The sequence below is a fragment of the Drosophila yakuba genome, chromosome 3R (assembly GCF_016746365.2).
Source record: "Drosophila yakuba strain Tai18E2 chromosome 3R, Prin_Dyak_Tai18E2_2.1, whole genome shotgun sequence".
In the NCBI taxonomy this organism is placed as follows: Eukaryota; Metazoa; Arthropoda; class Insecta; order Diptera; family Drosophilidae; genus Drosophila; species Drosophila yakuba.
Window position 1 is genome coordinate 28,663,298 of NC_052530.2, and position 22,565 is coordinate 28,685,862.

General features: G+C 42.7%; 1 protein-coding gene across 2 annotated transcripts in view; it reads left to right on the top strand.

Moving 5' to 3' along the window:
* LOC6538837 (protein similar) overlaps window positions 1–22,565 on the top strand; it is a 71,664-nt gene that overhangs the window by 5,643 nt on the left and 43,456 nt on the right. Inside the window, exons 1-6 of one of the 2 annotated variants that reach the window (XM_039376084.2) lie at window positions 4,870–5,420; window positions 9,779–9,966; window positions 10,026–10,255; window positions 10,315–10,536; window positions 10,603–10,769; window positions 11,124–11,230. In XM_039376084.2, the coding sequence (XP_039232018.1) occupies window positions 4,942–5,420; window positions 9,779–9,966; window positions 10,026–10,255; window positions 10,315–10,536; window positions 10,603–10,769; window positions 11,124–11,230 (1,393 nt within the window). In that variant the 5' untranslated portion in view covers window positions 4,870–4,941. Of the gene's footprint in view, window positions 1–4,869; window positions 5,421–9,778; window positions 9,967–10,025; window positions 10,256–10,314; window positions 10,537–10,602; window positions 10,770–11,123; window positions 11,231–22,565 lie in introns of those variants that run through there. The other variant, XM_002099314.3, reaches the window with a different exon arrangement.

Here is a 22,565-nt window from a genome sequence, read left to right on the forward strand (position 1 = left end):
AAAAGTATGAGGGTGAATTGGCCGGATGCATCCTTGATATTGGACTGGATGAATTTTTTTGCATATACTGCACGGGAGCCCAAATAAAAACATATGCATCAAGGATAAAAACCATTAGAAAAATTTCTGTCGACGCAACTGGAAGCGTCGTGTTACCCATTCAAAAACCGAACGGCGACTCAAGTTATGTATTCTTATACCAAATTGTGATGGAGGGCGACGACAGCATATTTCCAGTTTTTCAAATGCTGTCGGCTAAACATGATACAGCCAGCATACAGTTTTGGCTGAGCCGATTTATTTCGAAATCAGGACATTTTCCACTGGAGGTTGTGTCCGATTTTTCCTTGGCTTTGCTCAATGGAATAAGCTTGAGCTTTAACGAGTGCCGCATTAAGACATATATTCAAAAATGTTTTCAAAGCCTTTTGACGGATGAACGAACGGATCTACCACCCTGCTTTATTCGACTTGACATCGCCCACCTCATAAAAATGATATGCCGGAAGAACGTTTTTAAAGGAAAGTTGCCGAACATAAAGGATTTTTACGTAAGATGCATTGGTCTAGCAACAACGTGTGAGACAAAGGACTGTTTTGCGGAAACAATAAAATCAGTGCTGATTGTCGCACTAAGCCAATCCTCAGGAGAAGACGAAAAAGGACACTTTCTTTCGAGCTACAGGAACGAAAGAAATCTGCTCACCAGAATAGCTACATTTGCTGCCCAGGATCACGATGAGAAACATGAAGAAAATTTCATACCAGAGGACCAGGAGGAAGTTGACGAGGACGTTTCGGAGTTTGTCCTCAATATAAAAAACGCTGCCGAAGAAGAAGCGTTAAAATGCAATTCTGTCCGCTGTCGGCCAAATCCATATTTTCTGCCTGATCTGATGTCACCATTACTTAAGTTGTGCAAATATTTTGTACTATGGACCAACGTAATGAAAGAAAAGTTCTGCTCGAAATATGATGTCGGCTCTTCGGCACTTGTGGAAGCTTATTTTAAGGATTTGAAAAACACAGATATGAGTATCTTCCACCGACCAGTGCGAGCGGATAAATTCGTTGTGCAACATATTCGCTGCATCGAAGCTGTTTGCAAGCTGGAACAAGCCGCCATGAAACGAAAGTCCGTTAATATTCCTACCTTTATAAAAGAAAAAACACCCAAAAAATTGTGCCGTGAGGAAACCAAGGAATTCCTGGAGGAAATTCTTGAAGAGAACGAAGTGGAATACCTTCTACAAGAAGAAAACTGGAAGGTAAAAAATAAAACGATAAAGCCCACGGAAAATGTCGAAGAAGACAATGGAAATGATTATATAAACAAGGAAACGGAATTAGTGAAACGGCCTAAAGAAAAACCAAGAGGAAAATATCTCAAAAAATGTCCTAACGTGGAATTATTGTACAATCGACCTCTTCGAAGGAAACGGGACGAAATATTGAATAATGGTGGATCAATGGGACCTCTCTGGATTGGCAAACAATTATTGCAATTTAAAAATACTTGCCCGCTTGACTCCCTCGTGGAAATATTGTCGACCGCGTACATCGACAATTTTTATTACAAAAACCAACTGGATGATTTCTACGCTGACAACTTAACGATAGAATTGGTAAAAAAGTATGCCGTCGAGGGAGTTACTTCTAGTTTGTACCGCGAAAGGGGTCTGGTCCTGAAAAGTTTTTTTGATGAAAAACACCAGACAATACATTGTCACGCCAATATTGGGGCTTTTATTGAGAAAGCCCTAAATGGAGTACCCAGTGCGTCAAGTCATAGGATCCATAACAAAAACAAAAATGATTGCGAAAACAAAAAGAAATATATTCTAAGTGGTGCCATAGAATACGTTCCTTCGCCAGGAGGTGCAATCGGACACTATATTGCATATTGCCGCAGAATAATTGGATCTTGGGAAGTACACAATGATATGTGCAGACAATGGAGAAAGTTTACAGCGTTAAATACAAAAATGACACTCCACATTTTGATATACACGAGGAAAAATTAATATATTAATATAATTAATAAATAAAATTTATATAATATAAAGTTTACAAAATAATTATTGTTAAAAAATTGTTGTTAACAAAATTAATTATTTTTAAGAAACAATAAAAGAAAGAGAGAGTATTTTGCCAAAATTGTAAGATTTATTTGAATTTTATTTGAAAATTTTTTTTAAGGGTAAGCAAACGAAAAAAATAATTTTTGAAGGGTGGTCAAACGATAGAATGCAATTTTAAAGGATGGTCAAAAGTTTTTTTTTGAAAATATTTAGTTTTAAGAGGTGGGAAATCGTTTTTATTTTTTTTTAAGGGTAAGCAAACGAAAAAAATAATTTTTGAAGGGTGGTCAAACGATAGAATGCAATTTTAAAGGATGGTCAAAAGTTTTTTTTGAAAATATTTAGTTTTAAGAGGTGGGAAATCGTTTTTATTTTTTTTAAGGGTAAGCAAACGAAAAAAATAATTTTTGAAGGGTGGTCAAACGATAGAATGCAATTTTAAAGGATGGTCAAAAGTTTTTTTTTGAAAATATTTAGTTTTAAGAGGTGGGAAATCGTTTTTATTTTTTTTTAAGGGTAAGCAAACGAAAAAAATAATTTTTGAAAGGTGGTCAAACGATAGAATGCAATTTTAAAGGATGGTCAAAAGTTTTTTTTTGAAAATATTTAGTTTTAAGAGTTGGGCAAACGAAAATATTTTTTTTTAAGGGTAAGCAAATGAAAAAAAAAAATTTTAAAGGGTGGTCAAACGATAAAAAGCATTTTTAAAGGATGGTCAAACGATTTTGTTTGAAAATATTTAGTTTTGAGGTATGAAAAATGCTTAATTGCTTAAGTGCTTATATTTTCCAAACTAAAAGTTTTTTCAAAATTCTAAAGGGTGGTCAAACGTGGTCAAACGAAGTTATTGCGATTTAAAAAAAAAAAAGTTCAAAAAAGTCAACTTTTTGAAGTTCGAAAATTTTCGAAAATTTTCGAAATTCCATATCTTCAAAACTGGACGTGGTCAAAAAAAAGTAATTGGTGGTCAAACATGGTCAAACGATGGTCAAACGATTCCACCTTTCAAATTTCAAAAATTCGATTTTGGCGGACCCAGCTTCTTTGAGCTGTTATTGTTGGTTTTCCTCTTGCCTTCCATGCACACACTTTTGCTTTGCCACTGGCGCACTGAAAGAAATACTAGCTTATCATATTTCAAACCATAAAATCGGAAGTTCAGTCGCTCTCTTCTCTTCTAGATTTACTAGTCTTTGAAACCCTTTCCTATTCCAATTTTACTATATTTGTGTACCAATTTTTGTTTCTCTGTATGGAATTAAGCTTGTTGCAGCGAGGGAGACGGATATAGGCAGAGCGAGGGAGACAGAGTGAAGGTAACGCAGCTTCCGAATCTTTTTTTGGTTGTTCAGTTGTGTGTGAGCTCTATATGCATCGCATGCGGTGTAAGTTATGATGCCGCAATTGCTGGCAGGGAAAGTTCAGATTTATATTTAAGGCGATAAATTGGATTCAGCTGAGAATGCCTCACAAGTTTCGTGAACTGAGCAAAAATTTCGGATTGTGATTATCGCGGAACCTGTTTGGAAGTCACTTTTTTGCTGTAGGGAATGTGGGGAATTAATTGCGTTGAGAAGAACAAAGCAAGTTCTTTCTTGGTTATGGATAAGATCTTTACGATCAGCTGTTGCAAGTAGCTATTTCTTTGGATTAAATTTTACTACCAAGATGAGGGGATAGTTCCTGGTCTCAAGGACGGATACTTGGATCACCAAGTGAAATCGCAAGCTTACAATGCTGATGACTGTTCTTACTCCTCTTGAGATGAAATACATTTTAGCAACCAAAAAGTTCCATGATAGACGTGTGTAGCATAAAAAGGTAAACATGGGGTTATCACAGTAATTTCAGTTGACCCTGCCTGTTTCTTCGCCTTCTCAACGAGCTGATTACATTGCGATTTGATTACGTTTCGCTGGGTTGGGGAACTAGCTTTCCTTATCTCGTTTCACTTTCCGTGCTGTTTGCCAAACTAATCCAAATATTTAACTCTTATGCTATAGTTCTTATCGGCCGGCTGGGGAAATCGTGGATAAGTCTGAAAGTATTTAGTCATCTAAGCGGTTTTTCTTGCAGAGTGAGAAAAAAACAATACCCATATTTTTTCTTATTGGTTTTTAATTTCTGGAAATTTAGGTTATTTTCCAAATATTTCAAAAATTCGTTGATCAGTTTTGCATTAGATACTTAAAAATTTCAAATACCATATCTAGTTTGGTATTGATTTACGAGAAAACTTTTCTCGGTGCAGAGTTTCTAAAATTATAACATGACAGTGCCGTGCACTGCAGCATGTGAGCCAGGGAAATGGGCGGAAAATGAGTCCTGGACGTGCGGAAATTTTCCGCCAGCGCTGCAAAGTAGACTATAGTGTGCGGATCAATTATCGGCTGAAGTGGGGCGCACTGACATAATTTATATGGCTCTAATTTGAATCCGCCACTCAGTTGGTTTGTCGTTATCGCCCCGTTGGGCAGAACCGAAGCGCTGGCTCCCTGCCAGCTGAATGCTTTTACGAGGCGGGCGGACCGGACTTTATCTTATCACTCCGGCCGGAGCGCACTTGTCCGGATAGGCAAACTTGTCTGATAGCACACGGAATCTGACGTTAACGTCGGTTCTCCCGCTCTTTTGCGATTTTTCGGTTTGGTCTGCTGCCCAGGTATAAATATGACGACTTTGAGGCTATGGAACCTTTCGCTCATTTGGCGCTCGAACTCCCGTACGTCGTGTTCTACCAAAATATTCGAAGCAGTGGAGTTGTGGCCAAATCAAAACACTATCAGTTCTTATCGCACGCGTGTGTGTGTTCATCATTGATGGGCTTAGCCGGATTCCAGCGAAACAAACGGCGCAATCAATGTTTAATTCCTACGAGAGCTGCGATTTCTCGTGTCCCGGCGACAGTTCCTTCTACGGCGAAGATGTGATCCCCGGTTCTACTTTCTACGAGTGCGATCCAAAGCTGCAGCAGCAGCAGCAGCCGCAGCAGCCGCAACAGTTGAGCAATGGCTCTGTTTACGGGCGAATGCCCATTAATGAGCCCGCCGTGAACTTTGGCAACGGGTCATTCTACAATGCCCCTCCTGCGCCCAGAACGCAACCCTTTGTGGGCGCCATGCTTGGACGCAATGTGTCCTCTGCTGGGATGCAAAGGTACCATCCGTACCACCTGCAGCAGCCCCAGGACGCCTTCTACCACCAGAGGGGATCCCTCCTGAACGTGGCCACGCCATGTCGCGAGAGCCGCCCCTGGAGTTACGCCTACTGCTACGGCTACGCCCCCACCAACACCCAACCTTGCCAGTTCTCGCAGTTCGTCGACATCGAGGACTTCATGTGAGTGCGAAAGAAACATTTGTTGTTTTGGCTGATTCTGTAATATTGGTTGTTACATAACATTGAAGAGGTCATTTGAGTAAACAAATGGAAAACCAGTTTGAATCAGTTGCAGAATGCCACTAACTAACTACGTTCTACCGAAAGCACCTGAAAGAGCTGAGCTCTGAGCTCTTAGAAAAGTGGCTGTGTCCCATTGTAAAAGCCAAGCCGAAAGCAAACGGCGGTGCACTTATCTATGCTTATTTGCGAATCGCTTTTATAATAATATTTAGATACGCAGCCAGAGATAGGGCGAGGGGGACGGAGATATGGTGCGAGAGAGGTGTCGTATGAGTCAAGGTTCGCTGGGTTACTCCCAAGAGAAGTGAGAAGTGCCCTTTATAAGATTGCTGGCGGCAAAAGACTTTCCCTCTCTCATCGATTGTTTCGCAGAAATGTTTAATGGCCGCAATATAGTTAATGAAACTGGAAACTAGAAAATTGTTTGTCAGTTGCGCCGTTGTGTAATTGTTATCTGCCACCGATGACTTTATGCTGGGTATTTCCCAAGTACCTAACGTCATAGCAGTTACCGTATAGGGTTCTCCTGTGGGTTCCAAAATCCGTTGTTTTGATGAACGATTATCTAGCGATTGACGCAGATTAGAGCCCCTTTCCCTGGATTTCTCCTCCACAAAAACTTTGCATGCAACGTGCACAGCAAGCAAATGTGTTTGGAATGGTCGTCGGGTTTGCGTTTATTTACGTTTTGCACACGTTTAAGCCAAATTCGGCTGGCCCATCTCCATGCTAATGAGCCGAAACCAAAAAACTGACGCAATTGCAGAACGCGCTGCCCAAAGTACTCCACCCACTTAATGCTGCCCCCAAGAAGACGGCAAACAGCCCTGACCCGTTGATGCCTCGATTTACTGCCCCATGAACTTGGCATTAGCACCTCGAGTCGTATTTTATGTGTTTTCGCTGATATCTCGCCTGGAGATATCACTTGGTACTCGGGGAGCCAACTTGGGCCAACATTTCGCAATGCTCGAAATTTAAACTCAAACAGCAGCAGGTCAGTATCCCAAGGTATTTGGGGGATCAGCTGGGACTTAGATAGCCACGTGCTGGGATCGTGCTTCTTAAATGTACAAACGCATTTGGTACTCAAAGTACCATATTTGGTATCTTAAGATTGCTGCATGTGTAATAATGAAAGAGTTGAGTGACATAAAGAAAAGTTGGAATTGCATTCATAAGATATTGCAGTAGATCTATCTACGGTTTGTCTTGAAAGGTTAAATTTAATCATGTTTTTGGAAATTATTGTTTTTATAGTTGAGCTTATTTTTTGCCAGTGTTTCGAGCGGCTTTGGAGCGGAAATACTTAGTAGCAACAACAGCCGCACCAGCGGCAATAACAAGGCAATTCTGCTGGCACAGGCTGAATATTTAACAGGCTGTACTTGCTTCTGTTCTAATGAACAGACAATGGCCGGATCGAAAATATATATACATATATATATGAGCGTACCTCCCCCGCCAAAGCACCGCGAATATCACTCCATTTAAGCAGGCCATTAGCATGCAATTCAAAGTCACTCTCTGACGCTTTCTATGGACTGCGGGCTACCGACTATCGGATTTGTGTTTATTAATGCATATATAATATATAGAGATCCACGAGTCTACGCCTGTACTAGTGTGCACTGTGATAGCAAAGTAATTTAATACTATATAATAATTATCTGTGCAGCCATTCGAGTTTTTTGCCTGGTTTCCATCAATCAGTTCAGTCGCTTGATTGACAATGAAAATCCCCCTTATCTCCACTGGCTTCTGGTTTATTTATTTTGATTTATTTGAATGCATTGTGTTCTCACTTTCACAGAGTTTGCTAATCAAAGTTTTATCTGGGAGGTCAGAATACTCCTTTTATAATATAAATTCATTCCGAGTGCAGAGTCAAGTTTTGCATTGTTTACTTCAAGATTTCCTCTGTTTACAATCCATCGATTAGTGGGGCTGTTATCTCATATTCAAAGATGTCATAATAGCAGATTATTATACCCGTTACTCGTAGAGTAAAAGGGTATACTAGATTCGTTGAAAAGTATGTAACAGGCAGAAGGAAGCGTTTCCGACCATATAAAGCATATATATTCTTGATCAGGATCAATAGCCGAGTCGATTTGGCCATGTCCGTCTGTCCGTCCGTCTGTCCGTCTGTCCGTCTGTCCGTCTGTCTGTCCGTATGAACGTCGAGATCTCAGGAACTACAAAAGCTAGAAAGTTGAGACTAAGCACACAGACTCCAGAGACATAGACGCAGCGCAAGTTTGTCGATTCATGTTGCCACGCCCACTCTAACGCCCACAAACCGCCCAAAACTGCGACGCCCACACTTTTGAAAAATGTTTTGATATTTTTTCATTTTTGTATTGGTATGGTAAATTTCTATCGATTTGCAAAAAAATTTTTTGCCACGCCCACTCTAACGACCACAAACCGCCCAAAACTGCCACGCCCACACTTTTGAAAAATGTTTTAATATTTTTTCATTTTTGTATTGGTCTTGAAAATTTCTATCGACTTGCAAAAAATCTTTTTGCCACGCCCACTCTTACGCCCACAAACCGCCCAAAGCTGCCACGCCCACACTTTTGAAAAATGTTTTGATATTTTTTCATTTTTGTATTAGTCTTGTAAATTTCTATCTTTTCGCCAAAAAACTTTTTGCCACGCCCACTCTAACGCCCACAAACCGCCAAAAACTGTCCTTCGCACTTACACTAGCTGAGTAACGGGTATCAGATAGTCGGGGAACTCGACTATAGCGTTCTCTCTTGTTTTCCACTACAAAGTAGCTTCGATTCATTTAAGTGGTATTACTTGCAGTTATGGAAACGGGAATACCTCTTTTTAATAGATACTTAAGCTTTTATTAGACGGCTGCCAGACTGACGAATAGATCATATTGTACTGTGCCTTTGTCGGCAGATATGATGGACTTTTCATCACATGGACTCCTTCGTTGACAGGCGGTACTTAAGTTAACTTGTTAACAAAAAATTTTAATATTTTCGCGCTGTTGCCAAGCAGATTTTCAGCACTGAAACACCTGACGTGGGCAGGTTTTTTCTTCCATCCCAGCGAATCAATAAAGCAACGTTGGCAAATTTTTCCAAAAGGCCAAGGAAAGAAATGTACGTGCTGAAATGGGTGTCACCCTTGGATTATACAAGTTCGCCCACTATTTCGATAATAAATAAAATATTAAGAAACCACGAGTTATGTTGCTGCATGCGGCTGCTCACGAGATTTTCTTGGCAATCTCTGCTATAGCTATAGTTTTTCCGCAGTCCCGCGGGAGACGGGCCATCTGTCTTTTCTTAGAATTTCCCGCAATATACAGATAGTGTGTGTGTGGGGTCAGTGCTCTGTCCTATAAGTTTGTATGATCGATTTGACTGCTCGGTTGCCGATTAAAACACGTCGCCAATGTGGACGAGTCGAAACCGAGGGTTTTAATGGGGCTTACTCACCCAGCGAAGACAACTAACTCCACAGAGTCGCCAATTGCCAAATCATCGGTGTTTTGTCAATCCCCTGGCGAAATATTCCAAAAGACGAAATATTCCAACACCAAGAAATTGGTGCCAAGGCAACTTAGTTAGTTTTTATCAGTGGAACGTGTGACTGCCGGCTATTCTCGGAATCCCAAAAACAGACGTTATAAAGTATCTAAGCCCCATGGCTCTACTGCCAGCTCGGAATGCACAGCTGTCCCAAGGGGGCACCTCTGTAGGTCAGGATCCCCTCGACGATACCTATGAATATTGGATTTATTCAGAATGTTTTTCAAGAGTCTGTAGATAAGAAAAGCAAAGAAATGCCTTATCAGCATCGCCGAAAAGAAAAATACTTTTACCTGCCGCGACTTTGAGATTCTCTTGAGATATAATGCTGTATAGTTTGTTTAAATTATTGATTAGAATTTATAATAGTAGTATCTCGAATACCTTCTGCTTTGATCTTTATCCTCATTTATTTTCGCTGTCGAAAAGAGTTGGCTAGAAATAGCTGCCAAGAATTTTGGCGCCGTGTCGATCGCCGTTTATTTTTTCGCTTGGCCTGGCAACAAAAGCGAAAATTACAAGCGTTTTGCCTAATTGAAAAATTGCGAGCTCTGGTGGCCACCAGCGTGAATTGAATCACAAGCAATCAAACGGGCATAAAAGTGCAGCAATGCAAATGCACGCATATTTCAGGCAGCCTCCGCCGTTCTAGATCCCTCCCCTTTTTCCACCAATCAGTGGCGTACGTGATCGTTTTGAGCTTATGCTAATTTTCCATGCAATCGATCTTTGCAGGAACAATGAGAAACGCAAGGAAAAGTCTCGCGATGCGGCTAGATGTCGTCGCTCCAAGGAGACGGAGATTTTCATGGAACTCTCCGCGGCTTTGCCATTGAAAACCGACGATGTCAATCAACTGGACAAGGCCTCCGTGATGAGGATCACTATCGCTTTCCTCAAGATTCGCGAGATGCTGCAGTTCGGTGAGTTTCCCTTACGATGAAATCTTTATAAACACCATCTAATATATTACTAATTTCAGTGCCCAGCTTGCGCGACTGCAATGATGCCATTAAGCAGGACATTGAAGCTCTAGAAGATCAGCAGGAGATCAAGCCCAAGCTAGAAGTGGGCAATGAGGATTGGCTCAACGGCGCTGAGGCCAGAGAGCTCCTTAAGCAGACCATGGATGGATTCCTGCTGGTCCTGTCCCACGAGGGAGACATCACCTACGTGTCCGAAAACGTGGTCGAGCATCTGGGCATCACCAAGGTGAGTGTTTTCAACGACTTCAATGAAAATTATTCTAATTTGCTGTTAACCTTCCACAGATTGACACACTTGGCCAACAGATCTGGGAGTACTCGCACCAGTGCGATCACGCCGAGATCAAGGAGGCTCTCAGCCTGAAGCGTGAGATTGCCCAGAAGGTCAAGGATGAACCGCAGCAGGACTCTGGCGTGAGCACCCATCACCGGGATCTGTTTGTGCGCTTGAAGTGCACCTTGACCAGTCGTGGACGCAGCATCAACATCAAGAGCGCTTCGTATAAGGTGAGATAGTGACTCCATTTAAGACTCCATTACACATATTAATCACGGCATTCTTTGGGTTTTCAGGTCATTCACATTACCGGTCACTTGGTGGTCAATGCCAAGGGCGAGCGCCTGCTGATGGCCATTGGCCGACCCATTCCGCATCCGTCAAACATTGAGATTCCTTTGGGAACCAGCACCTTCCTAACCAAACACTCCCTGGATATGCGTTTCACCTATGTGGATGACAAGTGAGATACACACCGACTTCAAGACGCAAACCCATTTCAAAAACACAGCTGCTTAGGTTGCTTAGAACTACAATTTTGAATGATTGAATAATTGCTCTGCCAAAAGCGGCACTTAGCTGTCATTTACTCAATAAGTTATTTGCTTTTTGCTACTGGCAAACTTATTTCTATTAGAAATCGATCTCTGACGATAAATTATCAATTGTTGAGGCAATTAAGCACTTATATAAGTAATGAACACAAATTAATAGATAGATTACCTAAAAATTGAAAGCAAGCTAGAACAACATGAAATGGGATCCCGTCTTGAGAATGGTAAACTTGGTTCTCATTTGTTCTCTCTTCTAATTTCAGGATGCAAGACTTGTTGGGATACTTGCCCAAGGATCTACTTGACACCTCTTTGTTTTTGTGCCAGCATGGAGCGGATTCCGAACGCCTGATGGCAACCTTCAAGAGCGGTAAGTGGCATCGTCCAACTCTCAAAACTCGCGACTCATTAAAACAAACTACAGCTAACTAATGCTAAACTAATTACTTTAATGTGCAAATTAAAACGCGTTCGTCGTTAGTTGGTTGCTGGCGATGGACGGGGACGGAGAATGGAGAACGGAGGACAGGAAGGATGCCGGAAGAGTCCGGCACATCAAAACAAAGTTGTCACTCGTCCGGCGGCGTTACCCACCTGTCCTGTGCTCCGTATCCTTCGTATCCTGACTCCTGGAATCCCCAGCAGTTCCTGTTCACGTCCAGCAGTTGCCATAGCTTATTGCATTTAATTAGTTGTAGCACCTTCCTCTTGTTCGAGACCTTCCTCTTTTCCACTTCCCTTTCTTTTTTTGAAACACAAAGACCATTAGTCGTTGGCTTGACTTGGCTCTGCTTTAATTTCACTTTAGTTGCTAATTAGCTTTTGCGAAACTAAGCGAATTGGTCAGGCAGCGGGACAGCTGAAATCTCTGCATCTATCACTATCTGCCATTTCATATCTCTACCTCTTCATTTCAACGAGTTTTCTGCTGATTCAATTATGTTTTCGCGTAGCTTTGGTTTGTTTACTCGGCATTTCATATCGCATGCCTGAGCTAGTAAATCTGTATAATTCAGCTATGTCTTATTGCCTCACTATCAGCAATGCCACCAGAGAGTCATTCCCACCCATCTTGCTTAGAAATGGAGGACTTGCCAAAGCCCTCGGCTCATTTGCAATCAATTTTCATAAGCCAAAGTATCGTTATCACGTCGGAATATCCAAGCAGATCGATAGATAAATGGGTCTGACTATAGGGAACAACTTTACTTTTCTCAATAAAAATAGAATTTATATATGTTTGCTAAGAATTATGCCACTGGCACTTAACTATTGGCTAATAGTGATATATTGGTTGTAGTTCTCTGTTATTTCTCGCAGTGCAGTGAAGTCCTACCACTTCGATGGCAGAGTGTGAGGAGGAAGTGTTCCTGTAAGCATTTTTCTTAATTTCTCCCCAGCTCATCGGGCGCGGCTTCTTGTTATTGTTTGCTTATTTGTTGCTCTTAATGGCCGCGTCATGTCGTCTACATTGGCCAAATAATGTTGCCACTGCCGATGGTGCTCCGATGCGGCTCCTTGGCTGGCTGCACTTAAAATGCCAACGTCGGGCAATAAAAAGTCTTCTGCTGACCATTGTTCGGGGTACAATGTACCCAAAAGTGCCCAAAAGCGCAAGAGCGCATCCTTGCAGCCATGGAACAGAAAATTGTCACTGCACTACAATTGGAATTATTATTGGCTGCGATGACTTTGGCTTCTTGGCCGGACATTTGCCCGCTGCTCCCACTTCTCACGCTCCTGGTTTTCGGGTAGACACGTTCTGCGCGAAATGACTTTCGGTTTTATGACGCGACGTATCCATTTGACCAGGACGCTCGAGTCCTGGGATGCAGCTGCCGATGCTGAGTTCTGTGTGCATCTCGCATATCGTTAGCAAAACTCGCCAGCAAGTTGTAAAAATGTCTTCGAAAGTCGTAAAAGTATTTCATACATTTTTGTTTTTATTAAGTTGCTTTCGCCGCTCTGCTGAAGTTTCCTTTTACTTCTCGCTTTTCCAAAAAGTTTCCTTTTGGAACGCTCGCCAGCAATATTATTGTTTATGAGTGCTGTCCGTTTTTATTTCCATTTGATTTTCATCAAGTTTACATGGCTTTGTAATAAGGGGGTCAGCTGTTGGTTCTTCCTTAAAAGCTCCATTTATCTCCTCCCATTTTACTCCCTGAAAATTCGATGATGATGATGGAAGGTGGTACAGTGGAGAGTGCTATAAAAAGCACTTATCAATCGGAATATAAACGGAATAACTGTTGCATACTCTTGGACACCTTTAGGAAAGTATCAAGAGCCCTCGTTACTTTTAGGCTCCCTTAGTTTCATTCAAATTTAAGTTGGACCAGTACTTCTCCCAATCCTAGCCCACTTCTCCCGTTTTCGTGCTGTGCATGTGGGTTCTTTGCCTGCAGCTGGCGCAGCTCGCAAAATACTAAACGTCATGTGACAAACAGTTCAATAAAGTACAAAATGTGCGGAAAATCGCAAATGTCATGCGGGAAAATCTCGCATCGGGCAGCGTTTGCCATTCGGATGCGTGTGTGTTTGTGTGTGTGGTGGAATGGAAATGGGAAATTGCGCTAGAGCATTTCCATGCTGCAAATAAAGACGACAATTTGGCCGCGAGGCGAAAAATTATGAAACGAGCGGGTGGAAAGCGAGGAAAATGTTCGAGGAAAGTGGCAGTGGATCGAAAGGGGGCAAAAGTAAACTTAACGTGCCAGATAAATATCCTCTGACAGACAGACAGCGAAGAAATAAAGCCAGCATCGCTTTGGATTTTTTGGGATGAAGATGGAGGTGGAGGTGGAGATGGAGATGCAGATGGAGAATCGAGAATGGAGGTGGCTGTGAAGTATAGGAGCTCCGCCAGCGAGTGTTGCAATAAATTTTGCAAAGCAACAAAAAACAATACCGAAAAGTGGCTTTGGCAGATTTGGTGCTGCGTGTGAAAAGTTCCCCTTCGGAAAATGCATTTTCCACTGGCACTGCATTCTGGGGGCATTGCCGCGGCATTTGCCAGACGTTCAACTTTCAACTCTTGCCACAAGCCAGTTTCCAGCTTCCCGCTGTTTGTTTCTGTTTAAGTTTCCTCTTTTAGTTCTGTTTCCTTTCTAGCTTTTCCGTGGGGCAGCTGACAGTTGTGTTGTGGGCTAAAAGGGCGGATGATCCTGGCCAGGCACGTACCAAGCGGGGGGCGTGGCACCAAGTGTTGCATACTTTTCGGCAATGGCCTACGCGAGGTGACTTTAAAGCGCTCCACACGAACGTCATAAACTAAAACTATCAAAAAGATAGCTGTTTCATAAAGTACATGGTATTTACTCTTAAAAACACTTATTTGAACTTTTTGAAAGTAATTGTATTAGTCAATGGTATCTAACCAAGAAATTGTTGTATTAAAGTTAGGCAATACCTATGTATACTCAGACAGGATTTCAAGTGCAAGTTTGGCTGGGGAACTTCACAGTTTCATTTGCTCCCACGCCTTCCTCGCACGAGTTGTGTAATCAACATAACAAGCAACTGCCAGTTTACGAGTCTGTTAATGTCTCACACACTCCGGAGACTCCCAGCCAGACGAGCTTCCTGGCCATGTCCCGTAGTCGTCGGTGCGATACTCGCATAAACTATACTGAGTCTGAGCCCCGCGAATGCTTCCTGCCAAAAGTGTCGATGATGCTGACGCTTAGCGCTGCTGCCAAGTCGTTGCACTCATCAGAGTCGCCCACATTCCCCCCTTTTTCGGGTGGGCAGGGGAAGCCATGGGCTCCTCCAAAACGGTTTTACACAAAAGTTTATTTATCTTGTTTGGGGCTAACATGCACAGTGGGCTGGGAGAGGTGTTCCATCAGAATGAAGCAGCGAATTCAAAATTGTTGCATACTTTTACACACGTTTGCAGTTCGGCTTATTGCCCCACGAAGGCTTTTAAATATATGCATTTGATGCATTTCAAGTGAGGCTAGCCCACTGTGGCTCAACCGCTTTATGTTAATGCACTTAAATTTGGCTCGCGGCGTAAGTGGGCGTTTGGGCGCATGGGCGTGGCTGGGCACGGGTTGTTGCAGCTGCCGTCGAGGCAGCCGCATTTTATTACATGCATAATTTCGCCAGGGGATCCTCGCTGGTCCGCCTCGGTCCACTTGCCCTCGGGCGGGGGTGAACCACGGAACTACCTCCTACTACTACCCACTTCGGGGTAATCCACATCTATTCCCATCTTCGCCTTCGTCCGCGTCCCGCTGCTCGTCTCTTATTTATTCGTCTGCATCGTCTGGGCCATGAAAGCGCCAAACTAATGCCGTCGAAACTAATGGTCCAATTCGAGTGGCTCGTCGGCATCCTCATTTCGGCAGCTACAACTCCCAGCGACTTCGGCGACTCCTGCTGCCATGTCCTGCTCTGTAATCCTGCGTCGCCTCCACTCGACTCGCCTCGCCAGGATTGTAAAATTTTCCAGTTAATTTTAGCGTCCTCCACGTCCTCGACGCGTCGCTTGCATTTGACAAATTAAAATTGCATGAGCGGAAATGCGGCTTAAAGTTGCGCCGGATGTGGCTGACTGACTTGGCTGCAACAGGAACTGGCTGCTTCCTGTGCGAGCTGCCAACTAAATTACTTTTCCAGCTCAACTTTTCCCTCTTTGTGTCCATCAATTTGCCAACAGGTGGCTAGGAAGTCCATCATCTCTTCATTACATAGGCTTAAGGTTTTCACGTTGGATTCTGATCGAAATGAAAAGACTTTAAGACTTTGAGAGTAATCTTAGACTTGTAAATATTTCTGAGAAATATTAGGATTCATTCCATAATTAATTTTTGGCAAATAATGAAGCACAATCCAACGATACCTAAAACCAACAGATTATTTATATACAAACGAAGTTTAAATGGTGCTGGTTAAGGTTTGCATTGGCCAAATTATCTGCCGGGGTCCTTGGCCCTTTATGCCTCGAAAATCCGCGCTCGGCTAATGTTAATGAACCGCGATGGTGGAGTTGCCTCCACCATTCCTAGGTTCCCAGGTGGACGCACGCTCCTCTTACCTGTTGATTTATGGCATCCTCCATCCGGCGGCGCTTAATTTGCGAGAGTTTATTAAATATGCCGGAGCTGCAGCTCCTCTACGTGAGTGCCGCGCTGCATTCAGCTACTCCTGCGAAGTCCTGCGGAGTCCTGTGAGTCCTGCGAAGGATGCCATTAGTTTGGGAGGGAGAAGTGAGAGCTCCTGCTCTGCCCGATCCCGATTCCCGGCGGATGCACTTTGTGTTGTGTTGCTGGCTTAGCTGAATGGCTCTATTTGGGGATGCCGCCCACACCCATTCACCGAAAAATATCCTGGACCATCCTGGCACCTCTGCAAATATTTCATTTCATTTGTGTCCGGGCAGTGACTTATGATGATGAATGTAAATGCTGTAAATGCAGTAAATGCACTTTTCCTACACTTTTCCTACCTTCAGGCAGTTTTGCAGCTTAGCTGCGGGAACTCACGCCTTAAAGTCGCACATCCTTTTGCAGAATTTTCCGCTACGTGTCGGCGTCCATTGTCACGTTACAATGCTGGGGATTTTCCTTCCCCTTTTTCCCAAACAATTGAGGCAACAATTGCATGGCAGCAAGTCCCACGCATTTATATCTTGGCTCCCTCCATTCAGCCGGCATATCAAATTAGATAACTATTCCATCGAACTGCTGCTGGTGCAACAAAAGCGAATGCGTTAATAACATTTAATGTGCCTGCCACGCCTCCCGCCCGCCCGCGCTAATGACATTTGGCCAAGTTCATTTCGATTCCTTCAGCGCTTTTATGGCCGCCATTCGGCGTCGGGGGGCTGGCTAATTGAGTTTATAGTCGCTTCAATCGCTTTGGCAGCCCGCCCACCCTTCATCTTTCCCCTTTGGCCATGCACTGCACAAAATGATTTTCCCTTTTAATGTACACTAAACTTCTTATTAAAGATTAAGCAAACTTATCATTGAAAATATCGATGTTTGTCCGCTTTAATTGCTCGCTTTGTAAATTTTTAAGAGTATTATTAATCTATCGATTCTATAGATATGAATATCAATGAAATATGTTTCCACTGTTCATAGTGATAAATGCATCCTTCAGGACATTGTGCACTGTATGTCCTCTTTATCGGTGGCTTTGGCTTGCATACTTTTGTGCGCTGGGGTGGGTGGGCAAAGTTTCGCCGCCTTTGCAAGTTTTTCGCAAGTCTTGCAGAAAATTATACAAAAGGCGAAGGCGAAGCTTAAGGGTTTTGCGGAGGTGGGTGGCATGCAAATATGCATTTGATTACACGCTCCAAACAAAGGCAAAATGATAAAAGTTGCGCGCCAGCCGCCGCAGAGTGTGCAGCGACTTTTCGCCATTTCCCGCCCATTTTGCTCGTTTTCCTCGTTTCGCCCATCCCAAAAAAGCTAAGTAAATTTGTGTGTTTATTTGCGAAACCTCAGAGGAAACTTTGCTTGCAACACCCACGAATTTCGCGGACGGGAGGTAAAAGTAAAACGACAAAGAACACAAAATGTCAATCGACCAAGTGGAAAATTTTCATTAAATTAAGAAAGCGCACAATTTTCCCACTGCTGCAAAATTGTCGCAGCAGCAAAGGACTGAACTGAAAACAAAAAAAAATGTAAAGGAAAAAGTAGCGAACCCAATGAATGTGCAAAGTTTTATGTTTTTGGCTGCCGGGCGGAGATTTTCCTTTTGCCAATTTTCCTTTTCGTTTTTTAGTTGCATTGAGGTTTTCTTGTGTGGGTGCTGATGATAGTCGTTCCCAATTTTCCTCCCCAGCCCCCACGGCCTTCATTTTCCGAAAGGTTGTCAGACAAAACGAATAAATGTGCTTAGGCAAGCGGGAAAAGCAGCAAGAAAGACAGCGCAGCAATTGCATGCAAAATTCTTATCGATGAAGAAGTGATGAGCCTGAAAGTATGCAACACTTTTGCGCTGTGGCACAGTGGGATCTACGAAAAACTTAAGAACCGAATGGGAAAGTTACTTTAGACCCATTTGAATAGTAAATCAACATTTTTTAAGGGTTACTGTTTCTAATATATACAAGCTCTTGACCGCGCTGTGGCTGCCAATTGTCCCTCCTCATTCGCTGCCTCTGCAAATCCCCTAACAAATCCCCCCACAATCGAAAACAAAATGTCAGGCCTTTAGCCCAAACTGCTCCAGCAACCTTTCACAATGCCAGCCACAATTTGCTTAACAAAAAACCTTTTGACTTGGGCTTTTGGGCCCCGTCTGCGTTTCTCTTCCCCGGGGCTCTGCTCAATCAATCAAAAGGCGCTTGTGACTTTGGAGAACCCCCTTTGATCCGCTGCTGCTAAATAAGTCGTGTAAACTGGCAAAATATTTGCGGTCCTTGGCGAAGGATTCCCTGCTAGAGTCCTGGCCTGGGCCTTCTCCACTCCATGATGGCTCTAATGAAGTGTTGAACACTGTTCTTGGCCCTTTGCCATCGGCCATTCGCAGCGTTGACAGGTCAGCATGTTGAAATTATGGCCAAGTCCTCGTTTGTTTCCATCAATATCAATTTCATTTCCTGATTTACTGGGAATCTGTGAAGATGGAGACTTTGGTATTTGTGACCACAATGAAACCTTATTTATATTTAACATTGTTTTTTATATAGATGAATTTCAGTTCTTTAATATTTAAGAGGCTCTACTTTACGTATAAGCTGTTTGGATTTGTTTGCCTTCTAATTTGCCCTCATTACTGTGTGTCAATATTTTTCCACATTATATTTCCCCCTGCCGAAGTGAACAGTAGAGCTCTATTTTCGTAGGGAGTTTTGACTTTTGAAGGTGGAAATATTTGACAGATTGATGGTGCCCCTTGTTGATTTCTGGCCTGTCGCTCGACACGAGAATGATTTTAAATTTGTTGTTCCTGGCGCTGGTGTTTTGGCGCGCTCTGTCATTGTCAATTATTTATGGCGGGGGCGGATTTGGGATGAGGGATGCCGCCTCAGGTTTTGGTCATGCTCCTCCGCGCCTTGAGTCCACCTTTCCAGATCCCATCCCTCCGCTGTATTATGCATTGCGTGTCAGCTACACTGTGTGCCTTTCTTTTTTTCCGCGTCATTTTCTGAAATTGGCATTTAGTTGGCGACGAACGGGATTTACACAAAACTCACCCGCGAACGCACACATAGCAAACCAATCTGAAATGCACAAGTACACTGTGAAAAATGATTTATAATTGAATTGAAAGCTCAAATTTGTCACGCTCGCACTTAGTTCTCAGTTGAGTGCGGTATATCTCCATCTATTTAGAGCTCTACAAACAGATATACTACTTGTTTCTCTAAGTGTGCCCGCATATCTGTGAAACTTGTCTGCCTTGCGCTGGTTTTATACAATGGGTGCATTCACCTACGCGATGTCCCGCTGAGAAATTTCCTTCCCGTTCAATCCAGACCCCGTTCCCCACCCCACCCCCTTTTCGCCGCCTGTCGCTCAGCATTTGGTTTTTTCTCCAGTCTGCCGCACTTCCTTTACATGTGTGTGTACTCTTTCTCTTTCTCTTGCCATTTTCCACTCCCCTTCTCTCTCTCTCTTTTCAGTGTCTGTGGGAAAAGTGTTGCCAATATCTGTTACTGCATCGCTGCGTTTGTCCGTCCGTTTGTCCGTCTCTTTCTGCCCTATTCTGCCGTCTCTTTCGTCTCACATTTCGTTTATTAAATGACAGCACGATATCTGCAAATGAAATTTTCCTTCAACGCATTTAGCCTCTGCCGGCGTCGCCGCTGCAATTGCTGAAATTGACAGTCAGACAGATAGATTGACATTTAAGCAACACTCGGCTGCGCTGTCTCTTTCTCTGTGCATCGTGCGGTCTCTTTCTTTCGCTGGCATTCGGATGCATCATAAAATGTTGTGTTCTAACCGCGAGTTTTTTATGGGCCTCAGCACTTTACCTCAAGGGTACTGCATACTTTGCAGCTTTCTCGATATTTGTACCAGAGAACTGCAGCAAGCCACCGGCACCCTAAGTGTACCCGCTAAACACCGGGAGTCTCCACACCCGGGTGTTTGGAGACACCCTAAATTTAGCAATGACAAACACCCGGGTGTTTTGCCACCAGGGTGTTTTTTGTGCAAGTACAAAAAACACCCGGGTGTCTGCTGTGCAAAGAAGTTTAGGGTGGGTGACGCGCAAGCAAGGAACGGCCGCAGGTACTTTTCTGTATGCATAAAAATTGTATGGGTGGAAGCGAGACACGGTCCAAAAAATTTAGGGTGAATGGAAACACCCAAGAAAAAGGTCGTGCACATGTTTTTGCGTTTTGATGTATCTAATGTCTTTACAAAAAACAAACTTATGTATTATTAAATAATATATTATGTATATTATTAAATATTATTTATACTTAATTAACACAATTCTATTTCTATTGTTTTTTTTTTTATCATTTTAAAAAGAAAAATTATACATACAAAGTTAAATATGGTAATTAAATATTAAAAATTTTAACAAAGCAAATAATATAAGATATAAAAAAGAAATGTCTATTTCGTGTTGGTTAAATTTCTGTAAATAGAATGCATAATTCTACAGATTTTCGGCATAATATATTTCGTTTTTCAGTACTTAATGTACTTTTCTTTTTCGTATGTTACCTACCACAGGCACTCAAATGTCTACCAGACACCCGGGTGTTCACCAAAACACCCGGGTGTTTACCAAAACACCCGGGTGTTTACCAAGACACCCGGGTGTTTCCGAGAAAAAGGCACTTGCCTTTTTCTGCATGTTTGCCTTCTCTACCCTTCGTTATGAGTGGCGAGTGTGATCGGTACCCGCGACGTAGGGTGCCGCATTGATTCGGGTGCGCAGGCACCAGGGTGTTTGCAGACACCCGAATATTTTGACCGGGTGTTTGTATGTACCCTCGAAAACCGGTGTGAGTGGCACCCGCACTCAAAATTGTTGAGTGTGATCAGGGTGGCTAAAAATGCCACTCTTGCAGTTCTCTGATTTGTACACATTTATAAGGATACCTAAATATCACGGAAAAGGTATTAGGAAAATAGGTTTCCCAAAAGTCGAGCTAAACTCCCAACACTGTTCATTGAGCAAATACTGTTTGAAAGGATTTGGGACCCTTCTTTCATATTGATTGGTTGCCTGACCGATGGCGAAAGTAATTCCATTATGAATGAAAGCCCTTTCTCTCCCGAAATTATTAATAAAGCCAAACAAAATTAAGTAGAGAAGAAGATTTGTGCCAGCATAAAAGAATAGGGGGCTTTGCCAGCCAGCATTCTCCTCTGAATTATTAGCCAGAAAAAAAGAAAGTATAATGCTGAGAGTAGGAGGTGCCGGCAAATGAAAAAACTTGCCCCAAATCTCTGTAGAAATCTTTAGCAAGTCCAATTAGACGTTTGGCAAATGGACACAGCAGCAGCGAGTCCGGAAAAGTCCAGTCAAACTAATTGCTCAACATGAAGCGGCAAAAAAGAACGGAAGGTTCGCCTGCGGAAAATATTGCAGCCAAAGTTTCGTGTGCTTGTTGTTTGTGCAACAATTGTTGCAAGTCAGTTGGCGGCGCTAATGAAAAACGACAGGATGCGAGGGGGGAAAAATAGTTCAGGCAACCGCCATTAAATTTTGCTTAATAAAGTTGCAGCTGCTCCTCTGCGCGAAAACTGGGAAAAAATTACCAGCCATCAGCACTTAATTGTTTGAACAGTCTTAGGGAAAATGGGAAAAACGGGGTTTCCCTCCCAAATATTACTGGTTACCAAATTCAGAGCACCTGGCGGCTGGAGGCAGTTACCAATCCCAGTTTCTCCCACTGGATGTCTTGATGATGTCTTTCCTTCCGCTCAAATTGAGTTAATTAAATGAGCGCCGTGGAGGCGGAGATATGTATTTTCTCCACGCGAATGGAATTAATGAGCATAATGGGGAGGATACGCTGCGAAAAGGGCGAAAGTTTTCAATTACCCAGCATTTATTTTTGTTAAATTCTAATTAATGCAAAACAAAGAGAGGTGCTGCAAATCGCATAGCCCGCTGCACTCTAGTTTTCTTCTGCCTCGTCAGCTTTTCAGTCATTTAAATTTTCCGCACGCATAAATAAATATTGACTTGTGGCCAAAGTCGAAGTCTGAGGCTGTGCGTCAAATAAATATGCAAATTCTTTGACTTTTGTTTTCAATTACTTTTTCCCTCCACTTCCGTTGTTGCCTTCCCCGCTTTTCCGGTCCTTTTTTTCCCCGCTTTTCATTTGAGTCTCTTTTCCTTGACACACGGAAAAAATAACAGTGTTTTTTTTTATGGAAAAAGATTCCTAGCAATTCAATGTTGTATATTTGTTTGTCTTACTTATTTAGCATTTACTTTTTCAAGGCGTTAAATAATATTACTTTCTGCGTTCAATATTCTCGACTTAGTGCTGTGCTGTGTGTATGAAGTTAAACTATATTTAAGTTTGGCAAATTAAGCAAATTTGTTACATTTTGTGGTCGTCCCTCACCGCATGGCCCATGTGGCTAAACTCCCGCTGACATTTTGAGTAGTTTTTAATGGGCTCCATTCAACCCGACAAACTTGTCGATTTCCTCGCTGCGGGCGTTCTGTGCCATAGAATCCAGCGAGTGTCCTTTTCTGTGGCCAGCAGCTGCACACATGCGAAGGATCCTTGAGTAGTTTTCTTCCCTTCGACCACAAAACTT